Source organism: Martes martes, assembly GCF_963455335.1.
Source record: "Martes martes genome assembly, chromosome: 4".
Taxonomy (NCBI): domain Eukaryota; kingdom Metazoa; phylum Chordata; class Mammalia; order Carnivora; family Mustelidae; genus Martes; species Martes martes.
The window spans coordinates 164,268,910-164,287,764 of NC_137891.1; the positions used below are offsets into that span (position 1 = coordinate 164,268,910).

Consider the following 18,855-nt stretch of genomic DNA (forward strand, 5'->3'; position numbering starts at 1 on the left):
TAATTTAACAAAAATAATAGCTATCATTTACTGAGTACTTACTATATAGCAGTTACTATTCTACACTCTGCTTATAGGTGTAAATTTATTTCATCTTTATACCTATCTTGTATAGGTTAGTTATTTTTAGAATACCAATTTCAAAGATGAGAAAACTAAAGCCTATTATGGTTAAGTAATTCAGCTAGATTCCTACAGGTAGTTATCTGGCAGAGCCTGGGTCTTAAGCAGAACTGTCTGACTCCAGAGCCTGTGCTTCCCCTGGAACCCTTAAGGATTTATTTATCCGAGAGAGAGAGAGACAGAGAGAGAGAGAGAGAGAAAGAGTGAGAGCGGGTGAGGGGCAGAGGGAGAGGGAGAGGGAAAGAGAGAATCTCAAGAAGACTACCTGCTGAGAGCAGAGCCCAACATGCGGCTCAGTCCCATGACCCTGAGATCATATCAAGAGCTGGATGCTTAATTGATTGAGCCACCCAGGTGCCCCTGGAGTCTGTGCTTTTAACCATTACATTATATTGATATGCAAGTTATCTTAATGCCATTCTTTAAAAAATGATTTGATTTTGATAAAAATCAAATTTGATTTTGAACAAACCATAAAAGACTCAATCTCAAGAAACAGACTGAGGGTTGCTGGGGGGTGGGGGGACGGGAGAGGGTGGTGGGGAAATGGACATTGGGGAGGGTATGTGCTATGATGAGTGCTGTGAAATGTGTAAACCTGGCGATTCACAGACCTGTACCCCTGGGGATAAAAATACATTATATGTTTATTAAAATAAAAAAATTAAAAAAAAACTTCAAAAAAATTTGATTTTGATTTTTGATAAAAAAAAGATTTGATTTATCTGAGAGAGAGTGAGAGACAGCATGAGCAAGGGGAGGAGCAGAGGGAGAGGGAGAAGCAAAGGCAGAAGCAGGCTTCCTGCCAAGCAGGGGGCCCGATGTGGGGCTCAATCCCAGGACCCTGAGATCATGACCCGAGCCAAAGGCAGCGGCTTAATTGACTAAGCCACCCAGGTGCCCCTCTTAATGCCATTTTAAAGAAATAATTCTTTCTTTAACCATTGTTTTGTGATGCCTCCTTTACTAAAATTCTTTTCACAGGTCTCTTCTTGGACTAGTTCGCTTTACTGATTTGTCTTTTTAAAGTAACCCTACAAGGTTTTAAATACAGCAGCTATTAAAATATGTTTTAATGTTTCAAAGTTTTAAGATATGTTTTAGCAAAATTTTAAAAGGAACACCAAGTACTTGAGGAAAAATGCAATCTTAAGATATCCTTACCATACACTGGCGTCTTCCCTGGCAGGATGACGATAATGAGCTGTAGCCCAGAGTAGGTGTTCTTGAGATGCCGGAACATGGGCTCCACGCTGTCTGCCCCCTGCGCATATTTGCAGAAGCAAGGCTGGCCCTGGATGGGCATCCCTGCATCTTTAGAAATCTTACGCAGCTGGTCCGTGAAACCCCTAGGAGAAGAAATCACTAAAACTAAATCCTTTGTCTAGTCATCCACACCTACAAAGTGGAATGGAAAGTTTGAGAAGTGAATAGAGAATGAAGCAACGATTTGTGTGCTCCACGTATGAAGAGGTCACGAAGGCTACTGATATTAAAGAAGTGGCTGGTCAGTAATCGATTGTGCAAACTAGGAACACTGTTATATAATAATGTGGCATTGCGTAGTTTACAAAGGGCACTAGTGATAGAGTATGCTGGTTAAGACTTCAGTTCTAGAGTTAGGATGACAGGTTTCAATTCTGGTTCTGTTACTTAGTAGCTGTGAAATAGTAAGACAAATTTTTCAGCTCTTCTCATCTGTAAGATGGTTACTTCTATTATAGGGTTGGTGTCAATAATAAATGACATAATACATGAACTTAGCAACACCGCCCAAGACATGGTAAGAGCTTCATAAATTTAATCTACTGTACATTTTCTAATTTGATCATGATGACATTCATAAGAAGGTGGAAGGTGAAGTATTATTCCCATTTAATAGATCAGGACAGAGTTTCAGGGACATTAAGTATCTGACCAATGTCAAAAGGTTAGATAAATGGTAGAGTCAGAAGTATGATCTAGTCCAAAATTTGTTTCCACAATATTATGTATCTGAAACTAGGATGGCAGGAAAGATTGAATCCCAGAAAAAATTAAGAAAAAAAAAGTGAAAACCACATTTAAAAACAAATGAGGCAGGTAGTACTTCAATGTACTTTTAGCCACACTAAAAACAACAAAAGACTAATAATTCCATATTTAAACAAAATTCTACATTTAGCCTAAGATAAGTAATGATGTCATGATTTAACAATCACTTCACTTGTTTTTAAAACAAGTAAAGTCTTAAGTCAAGGATCTGAGTTATCTTTGAGCAAAAACACTCATTCCCTCAGAGATGAAGCTTGTAGGAATTCCTTTCTTTTCCTTTTCCTTATTAATGTTTAATTCAAAAAGTAAGAAGTTGGGTATTTTCAGTCAGCCTGAACAAGAACCACAAGCCAAAAGATTATGAGAGTTCTAGCAAACCATAAATAACAAATGTAAAATGAAAAGAATAACTCAGCGCTTGAGAAACTTTGGCCTCTGGAGAGTGAATAAGATGATCACAGCATTGTAGTAAACTGTCTTTATGACAGTTTACTTGAAAGCAGGGGGATGAAAACTTTGGGAAAAAAAAGTGTATTAGGGATGCCTGAGTGGCTCAGTTAGTTAAGTGGCTGCCTTCAGCTCAGGTCATGATCCCAGCGTCCTGAGATCGAGTCCCGCATCGGGCTCCTTGCTCAGCGGGGAGCCTGCTTCTCCCTCTGCCTCTGCCTGCCACTCTGTCTGCCTGTGCTCACTCTCTCTTGACAAATAAACAAATAAAATCTTTAATAAAAAAAATGTGTATTAAGTGAAACTTAAGATATACATTTAGAAATTTGGAGCTAATTAAAAAAGTGAACAGAATTAAATAAAAAAAAGTTTATTATTTCTCATATGAAGAAGGTAAGGCAAATTCTGAACAGGGCTAGTTGGTAAACTGGCCTCTATATTTTTGAAGAACTAATCATTAGGGGCATATTTTATAGGATCTGTTAGTGGAGATTTAAATTAGACAATAATAATTTTCTTAAGAAAATTAGATTTTAGAGGAGAGATAAATTTACAGATAAACAGAACAACTGTATTTCATAGAGAAAGTGACAAGAGCAAAGAGAGAAAATACTGATGAACTAGTGTGTTTAGAGTTAAGACGGATTATTTCTAGCATCACAATCACATAAGATTGGGTATTATTTAGAGAAGCAGGGATAGGAAGGAGGCATTTTCAGTAAAGAGCAGCATGATCGAAAAGAGGGAAAAAAAAAAAAAAAAAAAAACCCAGTGCCAGGGAGATAGAGGAAATACAGTGCTTCAGTTTCTTTGTCCAGAATATGGGAAAATAGAGAAGGGGCTTAAGAGGCAGGTGAAAGATTTTCAATGTCCTACTAATTTTTATTGTTATTCTTTGTTAAGAAAATCCTGAAAGTTTTAGGGGGGCTGTAGTCACAAGTGGAGGTGGTACTCTTTCATGACAGCATGGCTCCTCAAACAAGAATGACAGCAGAAGCCTTTGAGACTGCCAAGGTCTCAAAGACTTGAGGGTCCCAAGGAGAGAAGACACGGAAGAAGAAAAGCCAAAGAGATAAAAAGAAACCAGAAGGGCAAGAATGGAGAGAATGTTGAAAATAGTCAACTGTATTTAATGCCGCACAAATTTTGAGAAAAATAATGGCTGAGGAAAGACAATTAGAATTGATAATTGATTGGAGATCTTCCAGAAACTAGTTTCAGAAGAGCACCAGGATTTCATTTTTTAAAAGAATTTATTTATTTATCTGACAGAGAGAGATCACAAGGAGGCAGAGAGGCAGGCAGAGAGAGAGGGGGAAAACAAGCTCCCTGCCGAGCAGACAGCCCGACGCTGGGCCTGATCCCAGGACCCTGAGACCATGACCCGGGCAGAAGGCAGAGGCCTAACCCACTAAGCCACCCAGGTGCCCCAGCACTAGGATTTCTAAGAGGGTGAGAAAACAGAAGGCTGGAAGCATTTATTTCAATTAGGTAAATTGAAAATTGATGAATTTTTGTTTTAATTTCAACAGAAGATTATTGAGCACTTACATGCTGAGAAGAATCTGGGGAACAGGGAAAGTGGTGGAGATGGAGGCCAAATTTTCAGAAGTAAATAAGTGAAAATGAAGAGTTAAGTCACTCTTTTAAGGACCTCAATTGAGAAATAAGGACCTTCTTTAATCCTCACCCAAGAGATAGGTATTGTTATCTCTAAAAAGGTGAAAACTGGGGCACCTGGGTGGCTCAGTGGGTTAAAGCCGCTGCCTTCGGCTCGGGTCATGATCCCAGCGTCCTGGGATCGAGCCCTGCATCGGGCTCTCTGCTCAGCAGGGAGCCTGCTTCCTCCCTTCTCTCTCTGCCTACTTGTGATCTGTCAAATAAATAAATAAAATCTTAAATAAATAAATAAATAAAAAGGTGAAAACTGAAGCATAATGAAATTATATAAATTATTCATGGTAATAAAGCTACGAATTGGCAAGGCTGGGAATTAAACCTAACCTATTTGCCATCAAAAGCCAATGATGCTCCTGTACCACATAAGCTAGACTGTTAGGATGCCTAGGAGAATGAATCAATGATTTTACTGACTAACAAATTCAGAATTCTCCACCAAACTATTGAGAAGAAACATTTTCAAAGTTTCAGTGATTAAATATATTCCCTATTGAGACAACACTGGTTAGGACATTAGCTGAGTTGTTTAAAATCGAAACACAAAATTGAAACACAAAAAGTTCCCCAAACCAAACTAATGACATGCCTTACTTCAGTATTTCTTCTCTGCACTGCCTCTGTGTGGCAAAACAAGCTATAGCCCACATTTTTATCTCAACTCCTGTGTGAAACTGCTTCCCCCGCATGTCCCACACTCCATGGCTTGGTGTTGCTACTGTCCGATTCTACAGAAAAAGGAGAAAGAGAAGGCAAAAAAGAAGAAAACACTTAATATACAATTTACTTCACTGAGCTGATAAAGCAATTCAAATTGCTGAATTGATAAATATCTGATAATCATGTAACATGCTGCTCTAAATCAGTATTAGTTATATTTTTTATCATATAAACCAAAAATTATAAACTTAAGCAAAGATACCTTGAAACAAAAAAGTACTGTTGGAGCAAAAAAAAAAACAACAACAAAAAAAAACCCACCACTTTCCGAAACTCAGACTTAGCTAGGATGCTCTTCTCTCTGTAAATAGAAGCTATATGTTTATAATTAAAAAATTATCAAGAGGTTTTACCCGTCCTCCATACTGCAGCATAGGTGCTGGAAGTACACGTCCAGTTACATGGGCCATTTCATCCCGAACTTTAAATTGAAACTCCTGAACAAATGGATCTGTTTCGTAATTTGCACTTCTTACCTAACAGAAAAAATCGCAGTTACTTTCAGAACTTCCCCCAAGTCCCTGCTTCATTCATTAGAAACCTCTGTTTTCTTTTCTTCACTGTGTCCACAATGTTTTGGATCTAGTCAATGATGCCCTAAGTACAGGATGAGGAACCTTAATCTGGGATGACAGATCATGAATGGACCATAGGCAATCTGTGAACCTCCTGGTAATTTACAGAAATTTAAATGTATTAGGCTGAAAAATAAGAAATTTCAATTATTTGCAATCTGTGAAGATGCCAATTTTATATGATTAAATCTAATGCACTTTGGAGAGGGTGGCCTAGAGATCAAAAGAGCAAGAAATTCCTGACCTAAAAAATGTTAAGGACTTCTAATTAGAAGATCCAGACAGGGGCACCTGGGTGGCTCAGTGGGTTAAAGCCTCTGCCTTCGGCTCAGGTCATGATCCCAGGGTCCTGGGATCGAGCCCCGCATCGGGCTCTCTGCTCAGCAGGGAGCCTGCTTCCTCCTCTCTCTCTGCCTGCCTCTCTGCCTACTTGTGATCTCTATCTGTCAAATAAATAAATAAAATCTTAAAAAAAAAAAAAAAAAAAAAAAAAGAAGATCCAGACATATATTATTAAAATTTATTTTACATAGTTTGATAGCAGATATTGACGATCTTAAGGCTTTTCACTAATTACTTGATTTACAACTTATATAAAATTACTTGAATATTTTCAGATAAAAAGTGCCATATTATAAAATTATTCAATGCAATACACTTGAAACAGATAAGAAAGCCAATATGATATAGATGATAATTTTTACATAATATATCCACAGTTACAAAGATAAAAAAGATTTTTTTTTAACTTAAATTTTGTTAGTTAACATACAGTACAATACTGGTTAATAAAGAATTTTGAGATGCCTGGATAGCTGACTCGCTCAAGTGTCTGCCTTCAGCTCTGGTCACGATCCCAGTGTCCTAGGATCAAGTCCCACATTGGGCTCTTTGCTCTGCGGGGAGTCTGCTTCTCCCTCTGCCTGCCTCTCCCCTCTGCTTGTGATCTCTTTCATGCTCTCTGACAAATAAATAAGTAAAATCTTAAAAAAAAAAAATTTAATTCAGTATAGACTTGGACCTCAGAATATAATTCATATTTATACCATGCTATAGTAACTGTGTTTTTCAAAACATATTTACTCAGTTTCAGAGTAAAAGTCAAATGAGGTTACTAAATGAAGGTGGCATTCAAGTGTCTGAGGAACACACCATTAAAAAAACCCTATATAATCTAAATATTTAAAAAGAATCTTCCCACAATAAGCAGAAGTGGTTGTTTTTTAAGGTTAGGCACTAATGTTTCTTTAAATACCATTCATTTCTGGTGTGTTTTAGTGTATCTTCATAGTAAGGTTACAAAGAGTAACAACTACTATAAATAAAAACTTGTTGTATGATGTGTTTGGTGTTAAGTTTTATAATTAATTTCTCCACAACAACCTTATAACTATAAAAGGAGGTCTTTTATAATCTCTACAGAGGATAAGTCTAAAATTTAATAAAGTTAAATGACTGGCCTAAAAACCATCTAGCTAAGCAAGTGACACAGAATCTGAAACCGTGTATGTTCTGATTCTAGAGTTCCTACTCGATCACTGCACTAGTCTTCTGGATGCTGTAATTGCAATAATGTAACAGTAACAGTAAGTAAGTGAAGAAGATAGACTTCGGACCCAGAGCTGTTAAGATTCCAAAGCCTATGCTTTTAGCCATGGTACAATATTACCTCTTTGGAAGAAAAGTTATAATAAATGAGTTAGACGTAATTATTGAAATTTTAGAGATAGTGAGAGGTTTAGCCTCTTAAATGTTTTAAAATCCTATCATAATAGATCAGAAAAAAACCCATCATGAAAACCAACCCATATTCTCCTAATTAAATATCATATAATAATTTTTATTTACTCTTTATAAAACCATATGGGAAAAGTCTCTTTTTCCCTGTAATTGGCTTACAAAATGAAATGGCCAGTTCTATAATCCTTTTATAACAATCTTCACTATTACCCAAAGTAATGTTCCTATTTCTAGACTTTTTTCTCTTCACTTGCATAATACAAAGGGTATTCAAAAGGAGAGTAAGATCTAGATGGCTTTTACTTTTCATTTTGCCTTATTCCATCAGTTTTATAAAGTGGTACTGGTACTCTTCCATCCTATCCATTCAGAACAATGATACAGCTTAGAGACCCTACATGATTGGAGCAGTCATATTTCTTTTTTCATCCTATACAGTCACCAGTCTGATGAAGGCAGCTAAACAATCGTACTGAGGGTTAAGACTCACCATTGCTAGTCATAATACACTGGCTTTTCTTCCTTCTCCCTTTCTCTTTTAGGTGGGAGGTAATGAAGTTCAGTTTACTAAATTGAAACATTGGTTCTGAGAGCAGATTTAATTAAAGAGCTCTAGGTTAAATTACAAGGATCTAATCTTTTTTTTTTTTAAGATTTTATTTATTTATTTGACAACAGCGATCACAAGTAGGCAGAGAGGCAGGCAGAGAGAGAGGTGTGGCGGGGGGAGAGCAGGCTCCCTGCTGAGCAGAGAGCCCGATGTGGGGCTCAATCCCAGGACCCAGAGATCATGACCTGAGCCGAAGGCAGAGACTTAACCCACTGAGCCACCCAGGTGCCCCTGGATCTAATCGTTCTCATAGAACACTTTAAGGTTTACCCCTGGAACACCACTAGATGACTTCCACGATCCCTTTTAATTCTGACAGTCTGTGAAATGGTAATGAGGTGATGAGGACATGGCTCTTTAGTAGTACCTCACTCCAACTTTTTTTTTTTTAATTTTATTTATTTATTTGAGAGAGAGAGAGAACAAATGGGGGGAGCAGCAGAGAGAGGAGAAGCCAACTACTCGCTGAGCAGGGAGCCTGACTCTGGGCTCCACCCCAGGACCCTAGGATCATGACCTGAGCCGGAGGCAGGTGCTTAACACTGAGCAACCCAGGAGCCCCCACCCTAACATGTTTTTAATTCCCATTTCTAGGGTCGAGTACTAACCAATCTGCTAATTTCCTCTTGTCTATCTGGCGCAGATCTTGCTGTTGCCTTGATCATTGTGGAAGTCTGATTGTCTGTTAACTTCTTGATACATCGTTGCCCTGCCACGATATTACAGACCTACAAATAGAAAAAAATTTTGTACTGGATGTATTTATCTTTTTTAACTCTCACTGCCAATTACATGCAAAATTAAAATTTTAAACTAAAATTTTAAAACCTACTTCATTAAACTTCTTTTTAATATTACATTAAATAAAATAATAAACAATACTGCTTTACAGTATGATTATTAACAAGATGAAATGTACACTGGATAAAAAGGCTGAAAAGAAGTGTACCAAAATGTTAACAGTGGTTACAGTAGAGTGGTAGGATTATAGATGAAATTTTCCATATTATTTCATTATTAAAATTTTAAAACAAAGTAAAATTTAGAAACAGTGCAATCTCCAAAATAAATGTGAGAGCATGAAGTTATATGCCATAAAAAACCCCAAGGAAAAAATGAACAAGGTGATATTAAAAAACAGCCTAAACACATTACCTCTAGTGGCAGGTAGGTATGTTTCTGTTCCTGCCCCACTTGCAGACAAGGAAGGTGTGGGTACTTCAGTTGAAGAGTATACTTTTCTCTGAAATACTGTGCTACTGTTCGCTCCACAGTTTGACCATTTTCTAACTGTAAAGGAAAGCTGGAAAAAAAAAAGTACACATTAACAACTCTTATCTCATTATGGTGAGCAAAACTCCCAAGCCACTAACTAGACGAAACTGCCTCACATCAATCTCTGCTCTGACAAACACCAGCTTTTCTTACGTTTGATGACTGGCAGGCCTTCTTGTTACATTACAAACACGGTATTTCCGTCTCATTGTTCCACAATGAGTCACTTCAACCTTCAGACCTGTTCCCAACAAGAAAAAATGAGGTTATAAAATGTCACATGTTGAGTATTTATAAAGCCTGTTCACTACTATACAAACTCAAATTCTAAACAGAAAATCTGTGATATAGCAATATGATATTAATAAAGGATTTTATAAATAACATTGCTAGTAAAGATTACAATATTGATAGATCTAACTCCAAACATTTTTCCCTATCTTATCAAGCTCTACACATTAAAAAACAGAAGCATAAAATTTGCAAAGCCTAAAGAACAAGGGGCAAAGTTCCCCATTAATTAGAAAAAAAAACAAACCCTGTTTATAATAAATTTAGGTATTTATGCTGGGAGAAGAAAGGAGGAATAAAAGAGGAGTTGTAATAATTCTCAACATAGTCTATAATTTTCAAAGTATGCCAGTCATCACATAGTGACTGAAGATTAGAGCTTCATGGATCTCAAGAAGGAAGTCCTTCAAAGATTTTTTAAGTAGGAAGAAAAAAATTCCAGGCCCTTTTAACAGAAGGAGAGTGACAATTTATCTGAAGTGTATGATAGTGACACAGCTGATATTGACTATGAGAAATTAAATGCAACCAGAATAATTCTTAGAGCACCCTACCTTCTTATCACTGACCCCTTTGAGAATCTGATGAAAGCAATAAACTCTCAGAAAATTGCATAAACATATAATTTAGCTTATGATTTTAGATGTTCCTGGATCCTTGCAGTTCATCTATGGACCACAGGAGTTTGAAGATCCCAGGCCTGCTTTAGAAAGTGAAGCAATGGTTTTTTAAGCCACTGGTGAAATTCTCTGGGAATTAATTTTCTTAAGCAGTGCTGTCCAATAGAACTTTCTGAGATGATGGAATGTTCTACGTCTGGCACATTAAATGTGGGTAGTGTGACTAAGAAAGTGAACATTTATTTTAATTTAATTAACCTAAATAGCTACATGCGGCTGGTGCTACCGTACTTGAGAGTGCCATCTTGGAGCTACCTAGAGAAGAGTTAACAAACTGACACAATGGCCACCGCTTATAGCAACTCTATTACTATAGCCTAGACTCCTAAGGCAGAAAATCTAGAAAGGGGTAGATGAAGGACAACTTTTAGTTTCCTGATAGTATTTATGGTATTACTTTTGTATTATTTCCCTGTTATATTTGTGATTCCTACTGTGCAGTGGTTCTCAACTGCAGGCAATCTTGCCCTCCAGGGAACCTCTGGTTATGTCTGGAGATAGTTTTAATTGTTAGGAATGGGGTGCGTTACTGGCATCTAATGGATGCTAGATTTAGGGATTCTTGGATCCAGGGATGATGCTAAATATCCTACAATGCATGGGACAGCATGACCTCCCACTCCAGACCACAACAAAGAATTATCCAGCCCAAAATATCAATACTGGCCAGGCTGAGAAACCCTGCAACAGTGTTATTTATTTTCCTATCTAATTATTAACTTTAGTACCAAACACAAAGTTCATTCATAGTAATATTTTCTTCTAATGTATCAGCACAAATTAAGATGTTAAATGGACATAGTGTCATTGCACCAAATTGGTATGGATTTTTCTTGAGAAGTACTCCTAACTGAATCAGTGGTAAGTAGTTTTTATTGGTAATTACCTTTATAAAAACTAAAATTTCAGATTAGAGCATATACTATATTATAAAGAAGACTAGAAAATATTATCTAAAGAAGATCTCATAAGAAGGAAATGTGAAGGAAGCAATATGAAGTAACAACATGAAGCAGCATGTAAAAATATTATGTTCCGAAATACTATGTTTTAGAAAATTTTTTGTTATCTACAACACTTAGTTATTTTCTATTAGTTTTCCCCTGAATTACAGAAGTTATTTTAAGATTCTAATAGCCTACTAAGTAAGTTTTTATAAAAAATAAATTGGTTCTTTTATAAACATATGGTACTTCTGCCATACACTTGTCCCAATATTTGTTTAACCATGATGAATAATTGTACAAAGGAACCACCCTGAAGTTACTGTTAAATATTTAGATAAAAGTTCAAAGGAAATCAATTCATTATAGCACACTTTGTATCACTATTTAATTAACAGTTATCATCAAATTCCTTATGCTGGCTAAAAATTAAGCCCAAATATATAGCAAAGAATACATAACTCTGATTTTCTTGCATTTCCATGGTAGGATTATATGACGTATGTTAAAGAACTCTCTTTTAAAAAACAACAACAAAAAACCCCCCAAAAGTCAACAAAGCCTTTTTGACTTTGAATGGAGGGGAAAAAAAATAATCAGTTGGTCAATTAGATCCAACTCGGAATTTTCTACCCCAAATCTAGGGTCTGAGGTGCCTAAGGATTTGACCCAACCCAGGGGTTAGCAAAAACTTGAAATTTTAAAAAATGGACTAGATAATTCTCTGCCCAGGTCCCTCCCAAAACCCTCCATCCAACCAAAAAAATTTTGGCTTTAATAAATCAAATATTTAACCTATAAACTTGGCTTTACCTTCACTATAACATCAACTTTATAATGCTTTCTAGTCATTTTTTCAGTCATTTCTTTGGGCCCCTGAGCAGTTGAAGTTAAGATCGAGTCCATGCTCTTCGGGCAGCAGTTGCATCCTTGTTCTGTACATCTTGTATTTTCTGTGATAGAGTGGTGATATGAGTTGATTGCATAGTTACCGCAAAATAATGTAAGTGAGTTCATGATATCAGAGGTGGTAACTAAGCAGCAACTCCACTGGAAACCATGGCATTTTGATGATCACACATTAATAATGGTGGGTAATGCACTAACCTCTTGACAATGCTAACTGTGCAGTTAATACAGATTATGAAAGGACAATGGTATGGTTGCAATACACTATATATAACACTTTATTATTTTGGCATTTAAGTAACTTTAGATAAATGGATGCTCATTTTCAAAGCAGGAAGGATTTTCCTTTTAATGTTTCATTAACAATGACTATCTCTCTCCTGGGTATTGAATGAATGATTATTGGAGCAAGCAGGATGCATTGAGCTATTCTAACTGATCCGGGGAACTGAAAGATGTTCAGTGAACAAACTTCAATGTTTCATTCAAACCAGAAGCTGAAAATTATCTGCAACAGTTAAAATCTTAAATAAAAAAATAAGTATTTCTGACTATTTAAGATTTGACATTTTTATAAACAGAATTTATACTACTCATTCTAATTAGAGAATATCTAATTTTTCTTCATGCCTAAATAAAGAACTAAATACAGTGGAGTCACATCTTACTTGAGGAATAGGTTCTAAGCTCTGAACAAGATAAGAATTTTATACAATCAATATTACCCTTGAAAAATTCCTTAAATTACTGATAAAGTTAGTATTTATGGGTTTGCATATGAAATGGTAAATGTATATTTAAATGTATATAGAAATGTACGTTTATATAAAGATGAAATAAACACAATACAAATTTTAGAACACTATTGAAGTATTTTTTCTTTTTCTCTCTAGAAGACTATGTAGAGATGAATTTATGTTAGCAAAATATACATAGGATGCAACACCACTGTACAGATCTTAGCTACTATTTAAAATAGGCAACGTCAATGAACAACTATATAATGTACACAAAACAACGAAGTTCCAACTCCAAAATAACACATGAAACAGGCTAGCCCTGTATCCATAAAGTTTCAAAGGAATAAAATATTCAGTCATTTCAGAAAAATAAGGAAGTCATTATTTTAGAATATGTTAAAACAATGACTCCAGCTCTGATATAACAATGTTTTTGGAGTAAGTTTCCTACTTTTAACAGTATTATAGAAACATTTTCCCATGAGATATTCTTCTTATACCTTTGGCTAGTAACAGAAAGTATTAATGAAAAATTAGCTGGTATCAATATTAATTTCATTACTTGGCACTTCTTTCATTCAAACACTAAGATGTAATGGCAATGAATTTAATGTAACATTTTATAATCTATATTTTCACAGATGATGTTACATGAATAGACTTTAAAAATTTTTTTTCAATAAAAGTTTGTTATATTCATGCATTTTATTGTTAAGTTGTTCCAAATGCTAATTATTTCACCTTTTATCTCTTTGGTGAATTTTACCCGATGAGAATCAGTCAGAGGTCTTGGCTGCTCATCAATATTATGAATGTCAAGAACTTCACACATGAATTGAATTACAGGTTGTGCTTTGTAGAAGGCAGTGGCAGAAACTAAAAAGAAAAACAAAAAATAGTATGAGTTAATGTTTCCATAAGAAAATTCAGAAACCTGCGTTCAGTTTCCATGATAATTAACTAATTATAGAGTTATAATTATTCTTTATGCATACTTATGTATATAAAAAAGCACTACTGAATTGAGCAGATTCAATTTAATGGCTGCCTGACTGGAAGACAAAAGAAAAGCCAAATTCTACAGTTTTTATAATCTAGCTTTCTTCATGGGTAAGTGAATAATACCATTCTCTGCTACATATACCCGAGAAGTGTTCTGGGTATGAGACAAGGCCTTGTAAGGGGACAAATGCCAGAGTCCTTAAGATGAAAAAGTTAGATTATGCCACCCTGGCTTAATCTATTCTAGTGAGAGCTTTCCCTGTCCTGTATAGATGTGAGAAGACAGTGGTATTACATGTTGTTGACCCTAATCTGAACTACAGGAAGTAATAAATAAAGAGTATCTGCCCAATATCATCTAGCTACCGTTGGTGGTTCTCTAATAGTCAACCACCACAATTTATTAATCTTGGGTTTAAGAACTGGAAGAGCTTCACCAATGGTTAGTAGAACACCATCATTCATTTCTTTTTTTTTTTTTTAAGATTTTATTTATTTATTTGCTAGAGAGAGAGAGAGCAAGAGAGCAAGAGAGCGAGCACAGGCAGAGTCGCAGGCAGAGGCAGAGGGAGGAGCAGGCTCCCCGCTGAGCAAGGAGCCTGATGTGGGACTCGATCCCAGGACCCTGGGATCATGACCTGAGCCGAAGGCAGAGGCTTTAACCCACTGAGCCACCCAGGCATCCCCATCGCTCATTTCTTAAACACATACTTACTGGGGGCTATTATGTGCCATAAAGGCACATAGTGAAAATCAAAACCAAAACAGACAAGAAGCTACACACTATCACGTTATTTTTCTGCTTAAAAAAAAAATGTCTTTTGCTGCTAAGTGTAAACATTTTATGTGGCGCTCTTTCTTTCCCTCTCCTTGGTTTAAGGATTAAATGTTCTCCATAAAATGTCCCTCACCTCTGGGAGGATGTTTATCAAGGTTTTAACTGTAGTTACCTCAGGATATATGTGGGTGGTAAGGCTACTATGCATGTTATTTTCTTCTTTTTAATTTTGTATCTTCATTATTATAGTGAGCATATAATACTTTTTCCTTTATTCCAAACTATATGAATGATGTCTCCTCATAAAAAATGCAGATATACAGAATAAAGATTTCCTCCCAACTCAACTTCCCCCTCTCCAAGTATCTTTTTTTTTTTTTTTAAAAGATTTTATTTATTTATTTGACAGAGAGAGATCACAAGCAGGCAGAGAGAGAGGAGGAAGCAGGCTCCCCGCTGAGCAGAGAGCCCGATGCGGGGCTCGATCCCAGGACCCTGAGATCATAACCTGAGCCGAAGGCAGTGGTTTTAACCCACTGAGCCACCCAGGCGCCCCCTCTCCAAGTATCTTTAAGAAATAACCATTATTGGGGTGCCTGGGTGGCTCAGTACGTTAAAACCTCTGCCTTTGGCCCAGGTCATGATCCCAGAGTCCTTGGATGGAGCCCTGCATCAGGCTCTCTGCTCAGCGGGGAGCCTGCTTCCCTTCCTCTCTCTGCCTGCCTCTCTGCCTACCTGTGATCTCGGTCTGTCAAATAAATAAACAAAATCTTAAAAAAAAAAAAAAAGAGGAAATAACCATTATTATGGGGTGCCTGGGTGGCTCAGTCGATTAGGCATCAGCCTTTAGCTCAGGTCATGATTCCAGGGTCCTGGGATTGAGCCCTGAATTGGGCTCCCTGCTTTTCCTCTGCCCCTTCCCCTGCTTGTGCTCATCCTCTCTCTCTTTCCAATAAATAAATAAATCTTTAATAAAAAGAAAAAGAGGGCGCCTCGGTGGCTCAGTGGGTTAAGCCTCTGCCTTCCGCTCAGGTCATGATCCCAGAGTCCTGGAATCAAGGCCCACATTGGGCTCTCTGCTCGGTGGGGAGACTGCTTTCCCCTCTCTCTCTGCCTGCCTCTCTGCCTACTTGTGACCTCTCTCTGTCAAATAAACAAATAAAAAGTCTTAAAAAAAAAAAAAAGAACCATTATTAGTAGTTAGGTATGTACATATCCTGGTTTTCTGATAGGCAAAAGATAACAATGTACATGAAAATTTTTTCTTTTTAAGTTAAGTAAGCTCTCTACCCAACCTGAGGCTTGAACTCATGACCCTGAGATCAAGAGTTGTATGCTCTGTGACTGAGCCACCCAGGTGCCCCCATGCAACTTTCTTTTTACATGAAATCAGATAATAAATGTTCCACGACTCGTTTTATTATTTTTTAAATATACAGTATATCTTAGAGATCTTTCCACGTCAGTACATTTTTTAATGGCCTCGTATTATTCCACAGTATTGATGCATGATGATTAAGTGAATATATACTCCCTTTCCCTCTTAATAAAAAAGAACACAAATGGTAAAATATTAGGAACACTATTCTGGGCTTTTATTTTTTTTTTCTCATTATAGACCTTGCAGATAAATCTATGATATGGAACCACATCGTTTTTTTCACACTTACAGGATATCTCATTACATGAATGTATTTCATGTCCCTAATGATGGATCATTAAGTTGGTTAATATTGCAAAAAATTTTCCAATGGATGTCCTTATATATATTTTATTTGCCTGTGTGTGTGTCTGTATGTGTGCACATCCTTGAGTACTTCTATAGGGAAGATTTAAGAGAAAACAGTACTCATTGCTAAACTTCTATCCAGATAAACTTTAGAATCATCTCCACAATTTCCAACTAATAAAAAAAAGAGAGACCCATAAAATTATATTAGCATTCTATTTTTTTTTTTTAAGTTTTATTCAAGTAATCTCTACACCCAAAGTGGGGCTCGAACTCAACGTCCTGGGATCAAAAGCCACATGCTCTTCCAACTGACCCAGCCAGGTGCCACAGACTGTATTTGCATTCTAGATATCATATTCAAATCCATAGTGGTTTCAAAAATGTATACATTAGGGGTACCTGGGAGGCACAGTCTTAAGTACCCAACTCTGGCTTTTGGCTCAGGTTGTGATGCCGGTGATGTGAGATCAAGCCCTACATTGGTTCCATGCTCAGCAGAGGAGTCTGCTTGAGCTTCTCTCTCCCTCTGTCTCTCCCCACTGCATGCTCACTCTCTCTCTTTCAAATAAATACATTTTTTAAAAAAATGTATACATTATATTATTCTATTAAAAATGTGAGAATATTTTCATGTATTAAAAAAAAAAAGCTGACAGGATACCTACCAAATAAGCACATACTGCTTCTGGGTTAATTTTTTTAGAAGTAAATAGGTAGGTGCGCCTGGGTGGCTCAGTTGTTAAGCGTCTGCCTTCGGCTCAGATCATGATCCCAAGGTCTTGGGATCGAGCCTCACATTAGGCTCCCTGCTTAGCAGGAAGCCTGCTTTTTCTTTCTCCCACTCCCCCCTGCTGTGTTGTCTCTCTTACTGCCTCTCTGTGTCAAATAAATAAATAAAATCTTAAAAAAAAAAAAAGTAAATAGGTAAAAGAAAATAAAAATATGGTAAGTAACATGCTTATTTGCCTTTCCTTCAGGTAAATTTTCTTCACTAAATTGGTATAATACTAGTGTTTACAACTAATGTGTCTTACATCACTGAACTGCAACTAAACAAACATTATCCTTTTTAACATTCTTAAATTATTTTCCCCTACTGTTTATACCACTGTGCTTATTTTACTGTTTATCATCTTCTCTATAGAAATGTGGGCATTTCAGATGAAAATTAAAGTTAGTTAAGAAAAAAAAGTTCTAAAAGATGGATTGAAATCAGTGAGTACAGCTGAATTAGGAGTGAATTTCAATGAGCAAAGATCAGCTTCTCTCTGCTGAATCCTTAACATTTTATAAACCTATACATATATGCACTCTATTCCTTCTTGCCCTCTCAAAAATAAGCTAGTTTAATTGAAAAGAAATGTTTATGTTTAACAGTTTAAAAAATCTATTAACAAAACAAACCCCATTAATGTATTAAAGGAAATAAGCATACAATCATTTCTATAAACGATGGTACAAAAAAAAGCATTAAATAAAATTCAATGCCATACCTAATACTTATACTGTATCAGGACCAGAAAAGAGAAAAGTTATCTATCAAAAATCTATGGTAAGGGGCACCTGGATGGCTCAGTGGGTTAAAGCCTCTGCCTTCGGCTCAGGTTATGATCCCAGGGTCCTGGGATTGAACCTTGCATCTGGCTCCCCGCTCAGCAGGGAGCCTGCCCCTCCCTCTGCCTGCCACTCCCCCTGCTTGTGCATGCTTTCTCTATGACAAATACATAAATAAAATCTTAAAAACAAAAAAACCCGAAACTATGGTAAATTCAACTTCATTTATTAGGGAGTTCTAGCTAGTGCAGTAATGCAAGTTAGGAAATAAAAGGTAAAAAGACTAGGAAGGGAAAATTATTCTTCTTGATAATATGACTATCTACATAGAAAACCCAATAAAATCTAAAGACAAATCGGAGAATTAATGAGAGGTCAGCAAGGTTGCTAGACTTAAGATCACTATATGAAAATAAGTTACATTCTTGTATATATTGGCAATCAGCTTAAAATGTAACTCAAAAAATACAAGTTAAAATTAAAACAAAAAAACAGTAGGACTTGGGATGAAATTCAAATAAAATACGTATAAGACCTAGAGAAGCAATAGGTACCTTTTTTGGGGGAGAAGTAATAGGTATCTTTACTAATGGAAGATATTACAGAAGATTTAAAAAATGGAGCAATGTACCCTATTCATGTAAATTATTCCTAAATTAATCTGCAAATTCAAAGCAATTTCAATCAAAATACTGACAGGATATAAACCCCCTTGATCTCTGGACATTAAGGAGAAAATCCTAAAATTAACATGAAAAAGCAGCAAAACAAGAATAATCAAGACAATTTTTAAGACTAAGGTCTGCCCTACCATTCATCAAGATTTGTTATAATCCTATTGAAGTCAAGAGACAGTGAGGACAGATTCACAGCAGCAGATCAGACTTGAATGCCTACCTCATACTATATACAAATTCCTATTCAGAGAACTAAATATGAAAAGAAAAATAAACATTTAGAAGAAAATATAGAATATCTTTATGATCTTGGAGCTAAGGAAGAATTTCTTAAACAAGATACAAAA

At 36.3% G+C, this 18,855-nt stretch overlaps 1 protein-coding gene across 1 annotated transcript in view; it reads right to left on the reverse strand.

Annotated features, from left to right (window-relative positions):
• AGO3 (argonaute RISC catalytic component 3) overlaps positions 1–18,855 on the reverse strand; it is a 122,164-nt gene that overhangs the window by 26,085 nt on the left and 77,224 nt on the right. The window contains exons 6-12 of the mRNA XM_080800787.1: positions 13,507–13,641; positions 9,355–9,442; positions 9,082–9,229; positions 8,535–8,654; positions 5,355–5,477; positions 4,876–5,009; positions 1,288–1,472 (exon numbers count right to left, since the gene is read on the reverse strand). Of these exons, the coding sequence (XP_080656913.1) occupies positions 1,288–1,472; positions 4,876–5,009; positions 5,355–5,477; positions 8,535–8,654; positions 9,082–9,229; positions 9,355–9,442; positions 13,507–13,641 (933 nt within the window). The remainder of the gene's footprint in view (positions 1–1,287; positions 1,473–4,875; positions 5,010–5,354; positions 5,478–8,534; positions 8,655–9,081; positions 9,230–9,354; positions 9,443–13,506; positions 13,642–18,855) is intronic.